Source organism: Myotis nattereri, assembly GCF_964212035.1.
Source record: "Myotis nattereri genome assembly, chromosome: 5".
Classification (NCBI taxonomy): domain Eukaryota; kingdom Metazoa; phylum Chordata; class Mammalia; order Chiroptera; family Vespertilionidae; genus Myotis; species Myotis nattereri.
Genome location: NC_138080.1, coordinates 1,064,068 through 1,080,773, shown reverse-complemented (window position 1 = coordinate 1,080,773; position 16,706 = coordinate 1,064,068). Strand labels below are relative to the sequence as shown.

At 58.2% G+C, this 16,706-nt stretch overlaps 1 protein-coding gene across 1 annotated transcript in view; it reads right to left on the bottom strand.

Moving 5' to 3' along the window:
• The window catches only part of ANK2 (ankyrin 2), a 180,106-nt gene that overhangs the window by 80,162 nt on the left and 83,238 nt on the right, over positions 1 to 16,706 (bottom strand). The window contains exons 13-17 of the mRNA XM_081090714.1: positions 10,409 to 10,507; positions 5,776 to 5,973; positions 2,695 to 2,793; positions 2,373 to 2,471; positions 1,397 to 1,594 (exon numbers count right to left, since the gene is read on the bottom strand). Coding sequence (XP_080946840.1) covers positions 1,397 to 1,594; positions 2,373 to 2,471; positions 2,695 to 2,793; positions 5,776 to 5,973; positions 10,409 to 10,507 — 693 coding nt within the window. The remainder of the gene's footprint in view (positions 1 to 1,396; positions 1,595 to 2,372; positions 2,472 to 2,694; positions 2,794 to 5,775; positions 5,974 to 10,408; positions 10,508 to 16,706) is intronic.

Below are 16,706 nucleotides of genomic sequence, written 5' to 3'. Positions count from 1 at the left end.
CCAGAGAAGAAGGAAGAAAAAGAGAGCTAGAATCATCAGCGATGAGAGCGAATCACTGACCAGCTGCCTCCTGCCCGGCCCTCACTGGGGGTCAAGCCCACAATCCAGGCAGGTGCCCTGATTTGAACTGTGAGCTCCTGGTTCCTAGGTCGGTGCTCAACCACTGAGCCACGCTGGCCGGGCTAAAGGGCATCTTTAAAAGCTGAACCACTAGTCTGTGTCACAGGTGTTTTTTGAGTACCATTCACATGCCAGGAATTGAGCCCATCAGTGGGCAGTTTCTGCCCCATAGCGTCCTGTGCAGTGCAGTCTCCGTTCCGACTCTCCCGCTCAGACAGAAGCAGCGGGATCACCCGGGTGCCGGCAGCCCTCGCCCATGCACACCCAGTTAAAACCGGCAGGCCTGTCTCCACAGCCAGGCGAGGCCAGGGCGGCTAAGCCATGTCTCCCAAACCCGTGATCTCCAGCCGCGGGCTCCTCAGGGGCAAACGTGTACGTGTAAAAGTCACGTCTGCATACTGGATCATGTATTGTCCCTGACCCTCATTCTATTTTTGTTGTTGCTGTTAATCGCCACCCGAAGATATTTTCCTATTGATTTTTAGAGAGAGTGGAAGGGAGGGGGAGAAACACAGAGAGAAACATCAACTGGTTGCCTCCCACACATGCTGTGACCAGGGCAGGGATCGAGCCTGAAACCGAGGTTCGTGCCCTTGACTGGAACCGAATCTGGGCCCCTTCAGTTCACAGGCCAACACTATCCACTGAGCCAAACCGCCTAGAGCCCAACTCTTATTCTTGTGCAGTTACTGTGTGTGTCCACAGGCCATTCTCCGGGAAAGGCTGAGATGACTGGGCTGCTTTATCACAGACAGCGATTCCCTGACCACCACCCACGCCAGGCGAAGTGGGCTCAGGACCTGCGTTCCACTGTGTCCCTGACCCATGCACAGGGCTCCTGAGGCTCAGGGCTGGAGAGCGACATGGGCAGTGGGCATGGACCAGCAGGCAGATGGCCCCAGATGGCACCACCACCTTCCTCCAGGCTTTGGAGTTAGGACTGCAGGCAGAACGAGCAGGCAGGACAGAGCGTGGACGGCCCGAACCCTGGGCCCCTGGGAGTGACCGCATACTCAGAGGGGCACAGAAGGCAGCTCCCAGAGGGACGGACTGTAACGGGCTCACAGGAAAAGGCAGGGCGCGAGGACGCACCACAATCTGTGTGCCTGTCCTGGCTCCGTGGTCTCCCGGCCCCGCGGCCAGTCCTCAGCTGCCCTGGAATCCGTCACAGGCCCACCTCCCTTACAACCCCTCGCTCTGTCCACGTCCGCACAGACGGCTTCTCCGTTCCCTCATCCCAAAGGCTCGTGGCCGAACCCAGAGACAAAGCGAATACCTTGGTCGACGTGTGGACGTCGGCGCCCTTGTCCAGGAGCGAGGTGACCATGTCCGCGTGCCCCTCCTGGGAGGCCAGGTGCAGCGGGGTCACGCCCTGCTTGGTCACCACATTGGTCTCAGCCCCGTAGCTGAGGAGCGTGGACGCAATCTGCGTCTGGTTCTTCTTGGCGGCGATGTGCAGGGGAGTGTAGCCGTTCTGCAAAGAGTGAGAGGAACGGGGTGAGCTCAGCTGCTGCCCTGGGGGACGCACATCTCTGGAGGCAGCCGACAGGAGAGCTAGAAGCCAGCGTGTGATGGTCAATGCAAGTCCCCACCCAACACCGGAGTCGCTGAAGCGATGTTGCAGGGCACCGCAGGGTAAAGGGAGGGACACGGGAGCCCCAAACCTCCAAACCCGCCCTCGGACACGGTCCCTCCTGAAGAGCAGCCTGAGGGGGGCCGGTGCCCTGTGCACGCCCCCCCCAACACCAGAGGGTCCAGGCCTCCCTGCTCTCCTCCCCGCAGGCCAGCCCTCCCCCCTCAGCCTCCCTGGCAGGACCCGGTTTCTAAGCCTCTGCACTGGGGGGGTCGTCCTGGACCAGCCAGTCAGGCTGCCCTTGGACCCGCCTGCGGGACCCAGCAGCACGCACACACACACACAGGCATGCATGCGCACACATGCACGCACATACGTGCATACACATGCAGACACATGTGCACACACATGCGTACACATGCACACACGCACATACATGCATACACATGCACACACGTGCACACACATGCATGCATACACATGCACACACGTGCACGCACACACATGCACACACACGCACGCACGCAGCACTACCAGCACAACCGCGTGGAGCTCCTGCAGGGTCCTGTTCCCACCTCCTGCCCACATGCTGGGCGTTTGCACGCCTTCCTCACTCAGAGGCCACCCCAGGTTCCGGCCCCGGGCCGGGGTCCCGGCAGCAGGCAGCCCCGCGCCTCACCTTGGCCGTGGCGTGCGGGGACGCGCCTCGCTCCAGCAGCAGCACGGCCACGTCCTGGTGGTCATAGTGGGCGGCCACGTGCAGCGGGGTCAGGCCGTTCTGCAAGGGCGGGGGGGGGGGCGGGTCCCGGTGAGCGAGTGACCGGGGCGGGGCGCGGGCCCGTCCGAGCGCATCGGTTCCCACCAGCAGCGGGAGCCCAGGGGTCCGGGCCCAGCTTCCCTCCGGGGGCCGCCCACCGGAACCCAACCCACCGGGAGGGCGCTCGCAGGTCTCCACCCGCTGGGACCAGGGCGCGGCCGTGGGGGGGAGGACAGGGGCGTACCTTCCCCGCCGAGTCGGCCGCCACGCGCCGGTGCAGCAGCAGCTTGGCCACGTCCAGGCTGCCGTACTTGGCGGCCACGTGCAGCGGGGTGAAGCCTTTCTGAAAGGGAACGGGGAGCGGCGCTCACCTTCCGCCCGCCCGACCGCCCGCCCGGGAACACGCGGGGCCGACGGGGTGACGCCGGCCTCCCGGGCGGACAGCAGGACGGGGAGTGAGAGCGGCGGCGGAAAGGGACTCCGTGGGGAGCCCGCCCCCCGTGACACTCCTCTGGGAAAGGCCCCGCTCCCCACGGGCACGGGCTGTGCGCACGCGCCGCTGCCCAGGCCCTGCTCCCTCCGTCTCTATGCGGACGCCAGGCCCGCGTGTCAGCGCCTCTGTAGTTCCCGCGCGTCCCCGACTCAGAGCGCAGGGCGGAGGGTCCCGCCGCAAAGGATCGCCCACGCTGTCCCGCACCGCGTGGCGAGGGCGGCCCGGGCAGCGAGGGGGCGGCCTGTGCTCCTCCCCCACGTAGCACATCCCCACGCAGCACGCCCCCCCCCACGCACAGCAGGTTCCCCCGATGCAGCACGTACCCCACGCAGCACATCCCTCAGAGCACGTCCCCCACGCAGCACGTCCCCTCACGTAGCACGTTCCCCCTCACGCTACATGTCCCCCACGTAGCACGTCCCCACGCAGGACGTCCCCTCACAGAGCACGTCCCCACATGCAGCACGTCCCCCACGCAGCACATCCCTCAGAGCACGTCCCCCACGCAGCACGTCCCCCCACGTAGCACGTTCCCCCTCACACTGCACGTCCCCCACGTAGCACGTCCCCTCACGTGGCACGTTCTCCCCTCACGCTGCACGTCCCCCCAAGTAGCACGGTCCCCCTCACGCTGAACGTCCCCCACGTAGCACGTTCCCCCTCACGCTGCACGTCCCCCACGTAGCACGTCCCCTCACGTGGCACGTTCCCCCTCACGCTGCACGTCCCCCACGTAGCACGTTCCCCCTCACGCTGCACGTCCCCCACGTAGCACGTCCCCTCACGTGGCACGTTCCCCCTCACGCTGCACGTCCCCTCACGTGGCACGTTCCCCCTCACGCTGCACGTTCCCCCTCACGCTGCACGTCCCCTCACGTGGCACGTTCCCCCTCACGCTGAACGTCCCCCACGTAGCACGTTCCCCCTCACGCTGCACGTCCCCCACGTAGCACGTCCCCTCACGTGGCACGTTCCCCCTCACGCTGCACGTCCCCTCACGTGGCACGTTCCCCCTCACGCTGCACGTTCCCCCTCACGCTGCACGTCCCCTCACGTGGCACGGTCCCCCTCACGCTGAACGTCCCCTCACGTGGCACGGTCCCCCTCACGCTGCACGTCCCCCCAAGTAGCACGGTCCCCCTCACGCTGAACGTCCCCCACGTAGCACGTTCCCCCTCACGCTGCACGTTCCCCCTCACGCTGCACGTCCCCTCACGTGGCACGTTCCCCCTCACGCTGCACGTCCCCTCACGTGGCACGTTCCCCCTCACGCTGCACGTCCCCCCAAGTAGCACGGTCCCCCTCACGCTGAACGTCCCCTACGCAGCACGTCACCTACGCAGCACGTCACCACACGCGCTGTTTCCAAGGAGGAGGCCGTCCTCCTTGCGCTTCTTCGTGAACCGGGGGCGCTGGCAGGGCCTTGGAGGAGCGTGAACCCCGCCTTTCCGCGGACCCACATGGGAGGCGTCCTCGTTCCGTTCCTGCCGGAGCGCGCGGTCCACGGAGCGCCATCTCCGGGCACCCTCAGGGCCGGCGGCGCGCGGGGAAGCTCCGGGGTCCGGCCCGGCTGGGAGGCCCCGGGATGCGGGGACTGACTGGACGAAGCTGCAGGAGCCTCCGCTGCGGACCGGGCGGGCGCTGGAGGGCGCCTCGGCCCCGCGGACCCCGCAGGGCGCACCCCGTCCCCCTGACCGACCCGCGCCCGCTGAGCGGCAGGCAGCTTGGGGCTCAGGGTCGCAGCCTCACCCCCTCCACCGACCCCCTTGGCCGGGCTGCGCTCCCCGCTTCCGGGTCTGAATCCCACCGCCGCCTCCTGATGAGACCATCGCCCGGCCGGTAGGTTGTCATTTCTAGTCGTGTATGTTGCTCAGTTTCGGATTTTTTTTTTTAATTTTTTTGAAAGCCCTTTGAACTCTCCGGGTTTGAAGAATCAGCCGTTTCTTCCGCGCAGGCGCGAGGGTTGCTCTCCGGCCCGCTCGGCGGGTCTCCCCTGCAGGCCCTCCAGGGGCAGCGCCCGCGCCCATCCTCCCACCCGTGCGGGACACGTGCACGCGGCTCAGCCGCATCCCTCCCGCACCCGGGCGGTGTTCGGCCTGCAGACACCCCCCTGCTGTGGGCGTCCCCGTCTGCCCCCCACCCCGCGGCCGGCGCTAGTCCCCTCTGGACTCCGAGGAGCTGGGCATTTCCAACCGGATGCAGCACATCCGGGAGAAAACATCCAACCGGATGCATCGGGGCGAGGACAGCCCTTGGCCCAGCCCAGGGTGAAGGCAGGTGCGTGCAGGCCGGTGCACCCACGCCCTGGGTTGGGGGGCAGCGACGTGACGTCAGAACGCGGCTCTGCAGGCGGGCCTGAGACCCGAGCTCCACGCCGGGAGCGGGAGGGGCGGAAGCCGAGAGCAGCGCGCACGGCACATGCAGCGACGTGAGCTCAGGGGGCACCAAACCCCTCGCCAGTGCGGGACGCCCAGCCCGATGCTGCCGTCTCCTCCTCGGGAGCCACCTGGCTCAGTGCGCCTGGGGGTCTCACGCTTTTCCTCTTGGGACACGGCCTAGATTTGCTCTCGGAAGGAGGGAGGGTGCCCCGGCTCGATTGGGAGCCTTCTCGGTTCGCGCCCCAGGGGCTGCCTGGAAGCAGCACAGGCCCCCGCTGGACAGCAGGGCCTCCTCCTCCTGCAGAGAGGACACGACCCTCCCAGCGCCCTCCGGCCGCCCAGGAAGCGGCTCTCCACCGACACCGCGCAGGCCTGAGAGAGACCGACCCTCCGGGCAGCGTCCGTGGCAGAGAAGGGGGAGCTGGTGGGTTCCTGCCGCCGCAGCCACCCTTACCTTGGTAGCTAAGGAGTGGGCAGCCCCGGCCTCCAGCAGGACCGAGGCCACGTCCACCTGGCCTTCGCGGGCGGAGATGTGCAGGGGCGTGTACCCGTTGGTGGTGGCCGCGTCCGGGTGCGCCATGTGCTGGAGCAGCAGCTGCACGATCTCCGTCTTGCCCAGGCGCGAGGCGATGTGCAGAGGCGTCTGCTCCTCCTGCAACGAAAGGCAGGTCAGAGGTCAGTGCCCGGGCAGCCCAGTGCCACCTGTTCCTCCTGCAACCCAAGGCCGGTCAGAGGTCAGTGCCCGGGCAGCCCAGTGCCACCTGTTCCTCTTGCAACCCAAGGCAGGTCAGAGGTCAGTGCCCGGGCAGCCCAGTGCCACCTGTTCCTCCTGCAACCCAAGGCAGGTCAGAGGTCAGTGCCCGGGCAGCCCAGTGCCACCTGTTCCTCCTGCAACCCAAGGCAGGTCAGAGGTCAGTGCCCGGGCAGCCCAGTGCCACCTGTTCCTCCTGCAACCCAAGGCAGGTCAGAGGTCAGTGCCTGGGCAGCCCAGTGCCACCTGTTCCTCCTGCAACGAAAGGCAGGTCAGAGGTCAGTGCCTGGGCAGCCCAGTGCCACCTGTTCCTCCTGCAACGAAAGGCAGGTCAGAGGTCAGTGCCCGGGCAGCCCAGTGCCACCTGTTCCTCCTGCAAGGAAAGGCAGGTCAGAGGTCAGTGCCTGGGCAGCCCAGTGCCACCTGTTCCTCCTGCAACCCAAGGCAGGTCAGAGGTCAGTGCCTGGGCAGCCCAGTGCCACCTGTTCCTCCTGCAACGAAAGGCAGGTCAGAGGTCAGTGCCTGGGCAGCCCAGTGCCACCTGTTCCTCCTGCAACGAAAGGCAGGTCAGAGGTCAGTGCCCGGGCAGCCCAGTGCCACCTGTTCCTCCTGCAAGGAAAGGCAGGTCAGAGGTCAGTGCCTGGGCAGCCCCAATGCCGCCGCTATCATTTGCATCATGGTTTCCTTTTTCTGTGAGCCCCTAGGCAGAAGGAAATATTACTACCCTGGCCGCAGTTATATTTTCCTACGAGGTGACCTGTGTGGTCACAGGTTCTTCCTTAGCTTTTACTGTTGGAGGGAAGGGGATCTAGAAGAGGGTGCAGAGGATAAATGGTGAGGGAAGGAGACCTGACCTGGTGTGGTGACACCCAGTACAATATACAGATGACGTCCCATAGAATTGTACACCGGAAACGTGTAATTTTATTAATGCCATCCCCATAAATTCAACAAAATAAATAAGTTAATCGGTTAGTTAATTAAAGTATGTACTTCCCTCGTCTTGGCCGTGGTTCTCTAAGCACACCCACAGGCCAGGCCTCAGCCTCATTCACATTTAAATAGAAACCAACCCTTGGTTCTGAATAAGAAAGAAATTGCACCCAGAAGCCCTAAGACCTAGATTCCCATCCCGAGGTTTCACTAGGAGAAGGTGCTGATTGCCTGGGAACCAGGTCAAGAGAAAGCCCAGGGATGCTGGGAAACTGGCTCTCCCCCTGCCCGGCAAGCCAAGGCCACCCGCGGTCCTGGCTTCAAGGAGAGGCTGAGGACAGAGGGGACATTGTAAGTGGATCTGTGGAAATGTCCCAGGACGCGGTGCAGGTCCGGGACTGGCATCCCAGTGCAAACGGGAGCTCGGGCAGGAAGGAAACAGGCTGACGCAAGCCACGTGCTCCCCCGGGAAGCCGAGGACGGGGCTGGTGTGAGGACGCAGGACACGCTGCGGAGGCCCCAGAAACCCCCGGCTCTCAGGTGTGGTCAGGGAAATAGGTTTAGTGTTAAGGGAACCAGACCAAACTGTTCTCTTGTGAAAAGAAAGGGCGGGTAGCCTCGGTGATGGGATGAGGTCTGCGCACACTGGCCAAGGGCACGTCAGTCAAAGAGGAGGGAGGAGCTGGGCCCCCGAGCTGAGGACACACGGAGAGACGGAATCGGAGCTCACAGGATGCCGCCCCTCCCAGGGGTGCGAGGATCTACAGGAAGACGGGAGACAGGACTGTGTGGACCTCGGTGGTGAGAGGTGGGCATAACGGGCATTTCATGGACCTGTGCCCTCCATGAGCTGCTTCCTGTGAGATGCACCTGGCCCTATCCTCAAAGCAGGCCCGAGAGGAAGCACAGCACCCACCATCAGGCCGTTTTCCAGAGGAGAAGCTTAAGAGGAATTAAATGAGTCCCCAAGATTACCCACGGTCCCTCAGCTACTCACCAGGACAGACAGACAGAAATGCTACAGTATTTCCAAGAAAAGACCCCGAGGCCAGTGGTTTTGAGGAAGGATTTCAGGTGGTACCAAAAAGGCAAGAATAACAGGTTAAATAGGCAACATAAAAAAACTGGCAGAGATACAGAAAAAGAGCAAATGTCTATTAAAAATAAAACACATTAAAATTTGAAAATAGAAAGATATAATGAGTTTTTATTTTGAGAGATAATGGGAAACCCTGTTATGTTTACATAAGGATCACAAAATAGTGATTAGGTATGTCATCACAATTTCTGGTAAAAATAGTGAAGTTCATGCTCCTCAAGTTGCACTGACTGACCATAAAGTTTCTGTAAAAATAGCCGCGTGCAGGTGACCATCCCATGAAGGAGGACAGGCAGCCACGGAGGGTGTTAGGGCAGGAGTGACTCCGTGTGACACTGTGGGAGGGACATGTCCAAACCCACAGACTGCCCAGCACCCTGATGCAAACAGTGACTCTGGCTGACGACGCCGTGTCCATGGAGGTCATGAGCTGTGACAAGTGTACCGTGTGGTGGGGTTGCTGATATGGGGGGGGGGAGGGGTCATTTAGGAAATCTCTGTACCTTCCACTCAATTTTGGTATAAAACTAAAGTTGCTCTAAAAATAGTCTTTAAGGAAAAACAAAACAGAAAAATGTCAAGGCAGGGAAGAATACAGTTTGAATAACAAAATCTCTAAACATTTAAGAGCAAAGTACCAGTGATGGTACCAAAGATCATCAATTGCACTAACTTGTGCGATGGAGAGAAAGGCGATACAATCCAAAGACAAAGCACTGTCCAGGCTGCCCGCCTACCCCTGGTTCTGGGGGAAAACGCAGTAAAAACGCGGAGTCAGAGGATGGAAGAAAGACTGGGAGAAGCATTAGGGTTTCCAAGTCTAACCCTCGGAACTAACAGCAAAGACAGAACATGGAACGAGATCGGAGAGACCTCGGCGGGTGCTCCGTTCCAACAGGACAGTTTCTAAAGCGAGTCAGGCGGCCCGTTCGAGCTGAGGTGTGTCAGACGGTGAAGAAGGAAAGTGTGGCTCAGTGGTTGAGCATCGACCTATGAACCAGGAGGTCACAGTTCGATTCCCAGTTGGGGCACAAGCCCAGGTTGTGGGCTCAATCCCCAGTGTCGGGCATGAAGGAGGCAGCTGATCCATGATTCTCTCTGATGATTGATGTTTCTATTGTGAAGGAAAACCCCTATTCTGTAAAACCACTGTTTGGAATTCCCTGCTATTCTTTGGACGGCCTCTTATTCTGGAAAAAATAACTTTGCTTTCTAGCCTGCTTGAATAATGGGGGAGATAAACTTAGCTGTCTGACCTTGTAGGCCAGAGACTAGATACACCAAGTGCCATGCCAGGTGCATTTTTTAATTGGATAGAATTGTATAGTTTTCAAGGCCGCCAGCAAGCGCACAAAAGGCTGGCTCTTCTATAAAAAGGGAAGTTCTGCTTGTAGCTTGGCTTAGAATTTGGATTCATTTCCCTAAGCCCGCCGCGGTGAATAAAGTGTAACTCCAAACTCTCAGAGTGCTGTTTGGTTCTTGTCCGTTTTTTCTGTAACACTATCTCTCTCCCTCTCCCTTCCTCTCTGGAACCACTATAGATAGATAGATAGATAGATAGATATAGATACAGATATGTATTTTTCTTTAAGAAGAGAAAGTGACTAAATACTCGCCGGGAACCCCAGAGATACTGGTGTGACAGTCGGCAGGACAGCGCGGAAGAGAGAGGAACAAACACTGCCGATGAGGCCAGTGTGAGGAAGAAGGTGGGACAGCAGCAGTCGGAAGGAACTTTAAGGAAGAGAGATCAGCCTGGTGGGGGACGGGGGGTTAGGAACAATGAGAAACGGGGAAATCCAACCGAACAGTGTCTGGGCCCAGGTTCTTCTGTTGCTGACAGTGGAGGGAGGACAGAGAAGGAAAGCCGGAGTAAGGAGGGGTGACCTCATCCCAGGGGAGCACGGCCCCCCTTGACTGTAACCCGTTTCTAAGTAACAGGAAGGCCTGTCTGTGAACATTCACGTTGGTGGGAAGAAATGGGTGAGATGTGTGCATACCTCCACAGCAACAGATTGTAAATGCAAATGCGTGGAAACCAGCAGATGTGTGTGCAAGGGCTCTCACAAGGCAACATTATTTAAATGGCGGCGGGGGCTGCGTTTCTTAGATACTGAATTGCTCATTTCTCCAAATGCTGACGCTTCTGAAATGGGGGCATCCCCACTGCCCGCACTCGCTGCTCGCTTCCTTCTGGCCCGATGCGCGCGCGGGTCCTGAGGGGTGCCCCCCTGGAGGGATGGGTCCAGGCCCAGCACCTACCCTTGGAGGGGCCGTGAAGGAGGGCCCAGCCCCAGCACCTACCCGGGCTCTGGCGTCGACCAGGGCGCCGTTGCGCAGCAGGCATCGCACCACCTCCACCTGGCCCGCCCGGGCCGCCATGTGCAGTGCCGTCTCCCCACGCTGCCAAGACAAGACGTCAGGGTCAGTGAGCCCATGCTCCGGTGGCAGAGAATAAAACATGCCTTTCTGTGACATTCAGCAGTAAACCCAAAGTTCAGGAGATCTGTGAAAAGGCATCATCACTCCACTGTTACTCAGTCTGGGAAACCACGGCGCTGTATCTTCCCTATCTTCATACGGATAAAACCAAATCCTTTGCCCTTTCAGGCCATAATGAGCCAACAAACTTACCCAAATGCCCCGGACTCCAGGGGCTGAGTGTTGTAAGCAACCTGGCAGGATTTAAATTTGTGATGTGTCGTTTTTCTTCAACCTAAAACCTGTCATGATCACACTCCACTAGTGATATCAACGTGGCCACGTTTTAATGAGAGGAAGTCCAGATGCTGCAGGTCGAGGCAGCAACTCCAACCATCACTCCATCTGCACCACCCGTACGTCCTTCCTTCCCAGAGTTCAAAGTTAATATCCGAAATAAACTGCTAGTTTTCACCTGATTGGGTGAGGAGACCTGACAGTGACTGTTTGTACCAAATCTGACCTGCCCAGGAGGTTCCCTGCCTTTTAGTAATGAGCCATTTAATGACAAGTCACTGGAGAAACCTGCTGGGGTGGCAGAGCCGTCCACGGATGGGCAGCGCTGGGCATGGGCCTCGCACATCCCAGGCCCATCGACCGCCACACTGATCAGGAAATGGCAGCTTAGAGGTTAGAGAATTTCTCACTGGGAAGCCTGTTCATTACTGACTAAAAGCAAGGTTTTGCCTTTTTTTTAAAAGAGCCTATTTTAAAACCACCTGCAGCTCTGCACACAGCAAACTTTCAGCCATAAAGTTTGGCCATAAAAGAGCACGACACTGAACCAGCAGTGAGCACTGAGTTGCCAGCCCTAGAAAGAAGGCTGATGTAGCCACGGGAAGTAAGTAAGCCGATCTCAAGGTTGGTCATGGTGAGGGGAGTCGGACAAATCCGAGGAGTGCTTTCTTCTCTTTCCTTGCGCAGGAAACCCTTCAACCTAGAGCAGTGGTCGGCAAACTCATTAGTCAGCAGAGCCAAATATCAACAGTACAACGATTGAAATTTCTTTTGAGAGCCAAATTTTTTAAACTTAAACTATATAGGTAGGTAAATTGCTACTAACTTAATTAGGGTGCTCCCAAGGCTTAGGAAGAACCACACTCAAGGGGCCAAAGAGCCACATGTGGCTCGTGAGCCGCAGTTTGCCGACCACGGACCTAGAGGATTTAAGGCAGTGGTTCTCAACCTTCCTAATGCAGCGACCCTTTAATACAGTTCCTCATGTTGTGGTGACCCCCAATTTCATTGTTGCAAATTGAACATAATTAATGCATAGTGACTAATCACAAAAACAATATGTAATTATATATGTGTTTTCCAATGGTCTTAGGCGACCCCTGTGAAAGGGTCATTGGACCCCCAAAGGGGTCGCGACCTACAGGTTGAGAACCGCTGATTTAAGGTGAACTTTGGGTTCTATTCCCAGTAATTGGACACTCCATTCCTTATAATGTTGTGGGAATTCATTTCAAATGAGTTGACTTTGAAAGCATTAAACTGGACGTCTACTCTAATGTTTTCTTTTATGAATGGCTCTCTGGCCCTCCAGTGCCCTCATGTTCTGGTGATATACTGGACTTTGGAGAGCAAGCGTGCCGGGAGCATCCTGTTTTATAGATGATGTGCGATTGGGACAGCAACACTGTCTTCGGGCTTAGGATGTGCAGCGAGACCTTTCCTCTCTGACAACCACCATTTCTCACTTGTCTTCTTTGTCAGGTCAAGCCTGTCTCTAAACAGAGGAAGCTGAGGTCTCCTAACTGTTAAACACACACACCCCTCCCATCTCCATCCTATTTCTAGGTCAGATAAAAGCACAGCCATCTTGCTAATGGTGGTAGACACAGAGACAAGATTGGATTTCTGTAACAGGAGTTAAGCCAGAGAGGCCTCCAGAGCACCTACTCAACAATGAGTGTATGTTCACTTCATAAGCCAAGATTTGTCAGTTTACTGACAAGATGGAAAATGCTAGTCTTACTATTTCCAATACCCTCATCTTACCTAATAATAGACAAACATGGTAATTGACCATACCTCTGCTACACTTCCCATTGGCTAATCAGCAGGATATGCAAATTAACTGCCAACAAAGATGGTGGCCAGCAGCCACGCAGCTGAAGCGAGCAGGAGGCTTGCTTGCTCCAGTGATGGAGGAAGCCAAGCTTCCTCCCTGCTGCGGCCCAGCTCTAAGCTCTGAAAGCAACAATGGTTCAATTATAGAAGCTAAACAAACCCCAGATACCTGCTTTCAGCAGGCCACGGGCTCAGAGCTGGAGCGCAGGAGGCTTTCCCTCCCACCCACCCTGGCCGGCTGTAAGCTCCTCTCAGGCAACAAGGTTTCAATTATAGAAGCTAAACAAACCCCAGATACCTGCTTACAGCTGGCCGTGGCCACGGAGCTGGAGGCTTGGATTGCCCCTGGTGATGGAGGAAGCCAAGCCCTGGCCCCAGGCTACAAAATTTCAATTATAGAAGGTAAATAAATCCCGGGAAAAAAGGAAAGGCTGGGAGCTTCTGTCACTGGGGAGGCTTGGCCAGCCTGAAAATGGCCCTCAGCCCTTCACCCAGACTGGCCAGGCACCCCAGTGGCACCCCCACCCTGAAGGGCAAACCAGCCGGCCCCCAGGCCTCTATCCTATATAATAAAAGGGTAACATGCAAACTGACCCTAACAGCAGAAAGACTGGGAATGACTGGTCACTATGACACACGCTGGTGACCAGGGGGCAGACACTCAATGCAGGAGCTGCCCTCTAGTGGTCAGTGCGCTCACACAGGGGGAGCTCTGCTCAGCCACAAGCCAGGCTGCCAGCTGCCAGTACAGCGATGGTGGTGGGAGCCTCTCCTGCCTCCTCAGCAGCGCTAAGGATGTCTGACTGCAGCTTAGGCCTGCTCCCCGCTGGCAAATGAACATCCCCCAAGGGCTCCCGGGCTGCCAGAGGGATGTCTGATTGCCAGCTTAGGCCCAATCCCCCAGGGAGTGGGCCCAAACCAGCAGTGGTCATCCCCCAAGGAGTTCCAGACTGTGAGAGGGCACAGGCCGGGCTGAGGGACCCCCCCCCCCCCACCACCGCCCCATGCACAAAGTTTTGTGCACCGGGCGTCTAGTTTAATAATAAAACTAGTGGCCCAGTGTACAAATTTATGCATGGATGGGGTCCAGCCGGCCTGGGCCCAATCAGGGCCCAATTGGGGCCAGGCCAGCCAGGGGGGAGGGGCCACCCCCAATTGGGGTGGGGGAGCAGGTGCTGATCGGAGGCTAGCAGCCGGGGGGAGAGGCCGTGGGTAATTGGCCGGCGGGTTCCCACCCCCGATTGGGGTGGGGGAGCAGATTGGGGACAGGGCCGATCGGGGGCTAGCAGCCAGGAGGAGAGGCTGTGGGTGGTTGGCTGGCTGGCCCTGCCCCTGATCAGAGGGGGGGGGCCAATCAGGGGCAGAGCTAGCGGGGGGGGGGGCATAGGCCAATCAGAATGGTGGGGACCCATCAGGGATGGAGCCAGCCAGGGGGAGGGGCCACAGGTGGTTGGCCAGCTGGCCCTGCCCCTAATCGGGATGGGGGGGGGTCCAATCTGGGGTGGGGTCAGGCAGGGGGAGGGGCTGCAGGAGGTTCGTAGGCCAGCCTCAACCCCTATTGGTGTAAGGGGGGCTATTGGGGCTGGGGCCAGCTGGGGGGAGGGGCTGCAGGAGGTTGGCCAGCTGGCCCCACCCCCTATTGGGGTAGAGGAGGGGGCAATTGGGGGTGGGCTGGCCAGGGGAAGGGGTCTCGGGAGGTTGGCCACTGGCCCCACCCACAATCAGGCCAGTTTGCTGGCCACAGTGGGCATCATAGCAACCGGTTCCGGTCGTTACAGTGTTCCAGTCGCTGGCTTTTTATATGTATAGACTAGAGGCCCAGTGCATGAAATTCATGCACTGGAGGAGGGTGGTCCCTCAGCCCATCCTGCGCCCTCTCACAGTCCAAGAGCCCTCAGTGGATGTCCGACTGCCGGCTTTGGCCCACTTCCCCTGGCTGCTGCAGAGGTGGGAGAGCCTACCACCACCACCACTGCGCTCGCCAGCCGTGACCCCACTGATGCACAATTGGGGCTAGGGGGGGACATAGGAGGTTGGCCAGCCGGGGAGGGACCACAGGAGGGCTCCAGGGCATGTCTGGCTAGTCTTGCTCAGTCCTGATCGGGCAGACCCCAGCAGCAAGCTCACCTACTGGTCGGAGCATCTGCTCCCTGGTGGTCAGTGCACCTAACAGCGAGCAGTTGAGTGGTCTTAGCATATCATTAGCATATTACGCTTTGATTGGTTGGCTGGCCAACTGGGTGACCGGACACTTAGCATATTAGGCTTTTATCATATAGAATAAGTGATCTGTATGGTGTTTACACATTTGAAACTGTTATATAGAAAATTTAAAGTATTAACTGTTAGATTCAAAGATAAGCTACCTAGGCAGACATCTACGGTCACTCCCCTGCCACTGGGGATCATGTTTGATTCTTACTTGATGGCTTTGGGGAAGCCGACCTGTACTGTAAATTCCCTTACCTCTTCCTAGTGCATTACCCTTGTTTAAGCGTAAGTTTCAATAAGATAGTGAGAGAGGGTGTGTAGAGTTTAATCATAACTTCCATCTGTTATCACACACCTCAGGGTATTCAACATGCCTGTTTTCTTTACCTCCAGTTGATGAACTGTAAGGACTGGGGGATTCTTCACCCTAATATGCAGCGTGAACTCAGCCAGGGATCCACTGATCTGCTAACAGGGCCTGTCCTCTGGACAGCCCCGCGAGGCATGGTCTTGGACCCTGTGAAGCCGGTGGCCATGGCCAGCTGGACATGAGTGCGCTTGTGAATGTTGTGGGAAGCAGGTGTGGCTGAGGGGCTGAGTGCAGTGAAATCCCAGATACATCAGGACTGGCACAGATGGGCGAGCTCACGGCCGAAGCAGGTGCTCAGCGTCATGCCCCTTCTGGGTGTTAAAGCCGACTCTGCTGACAGCTACAGCGACCGCTCGCTGCATCGGTCGGAAGCGTCAGAGCGGGACAGACAGCCTGGCATCCAACAGGGCAACACAAGTTCAGGCAGCACACAGAGGCTCTGGGCGGGTGGGGGGGGGACACCCAGGCTGGCACAGCAAGCAGACAGTTTCACGCAGTGACCTCATCACCCCCAGGACCTGGGACCCGTAGCTAAACCTCCCATCCCGAGAGTGACAAGGCCACGGGCAGCTGTGGGCTGCTGGTTGGCAAGTAAAGGAAGAGGATGCCGGTTCAGGGTCCCTCCAGACGAGGGGCGGGTAATGCCGTCAGCACAGTGTGTCTCGGACATGCGAGGGACACACTTACAGTAAAACAAGGACTCGGCCCTGGCTGGTGCGGCTCAGCATGTGCACCAAAAGGTGGCTGGTTCGATCCCCAGTCGGGGCACATGCCTGGGCTGCAAGCTCGATCCCCAGTCGGGGTGCATACAGGGGGCAGCCGATCGATGTTTCTCTCTCACATCAATGTTTCCCTTCCTCTCCCTCTCTCTCTAAAAAAAAAAAATCAATAAAAACACTTTTTAAAAAGCAATTATTTGTTGTTTACCAGAAATTCAAGTGGAACTGGCAGTCCTGTATTTACCTGCAACCCTGCCCACTTGGTGTCTTTTCCCTGAAGAGCACATCGTCCCCGAGAGAAAACAAACAGAACCTGGAAGCAGCCGAGGGGAGGGGTCCCTCAGCAGCCGCCTCACAAGTATCGTCCTCCCTCCTGGGACCCCGCAGGATCGGGACACACGTGTGGAGCCCGCAGCCCGGTGGGAGCACAGGACCTGTCAGTGAGTGGTCTGCACGGCCTCCATTCACGAGCGAGAGGGGCTCCTCTCTGAACACAGAAAGGAGGGTGCTCCTTTCTCAGAGTCCTCAGAAGCGGCCTGCTGCGCGATTGCTCTCGTCCTTAACCCAGTGAAGATGAGTAAATCCACGGAACCGTAGGACCCCCACGCTGTAATTAGGGACGTCGGTAAACGTAGCCTGTACGTTTCCATTTGGGGACCGTTTTATGCTCCCTCTGTCGGTAATACGAAGAGGGGCTATTGTGTAACGTTTAAAATCAAATACACGTATTTCACGTGGACTTTGT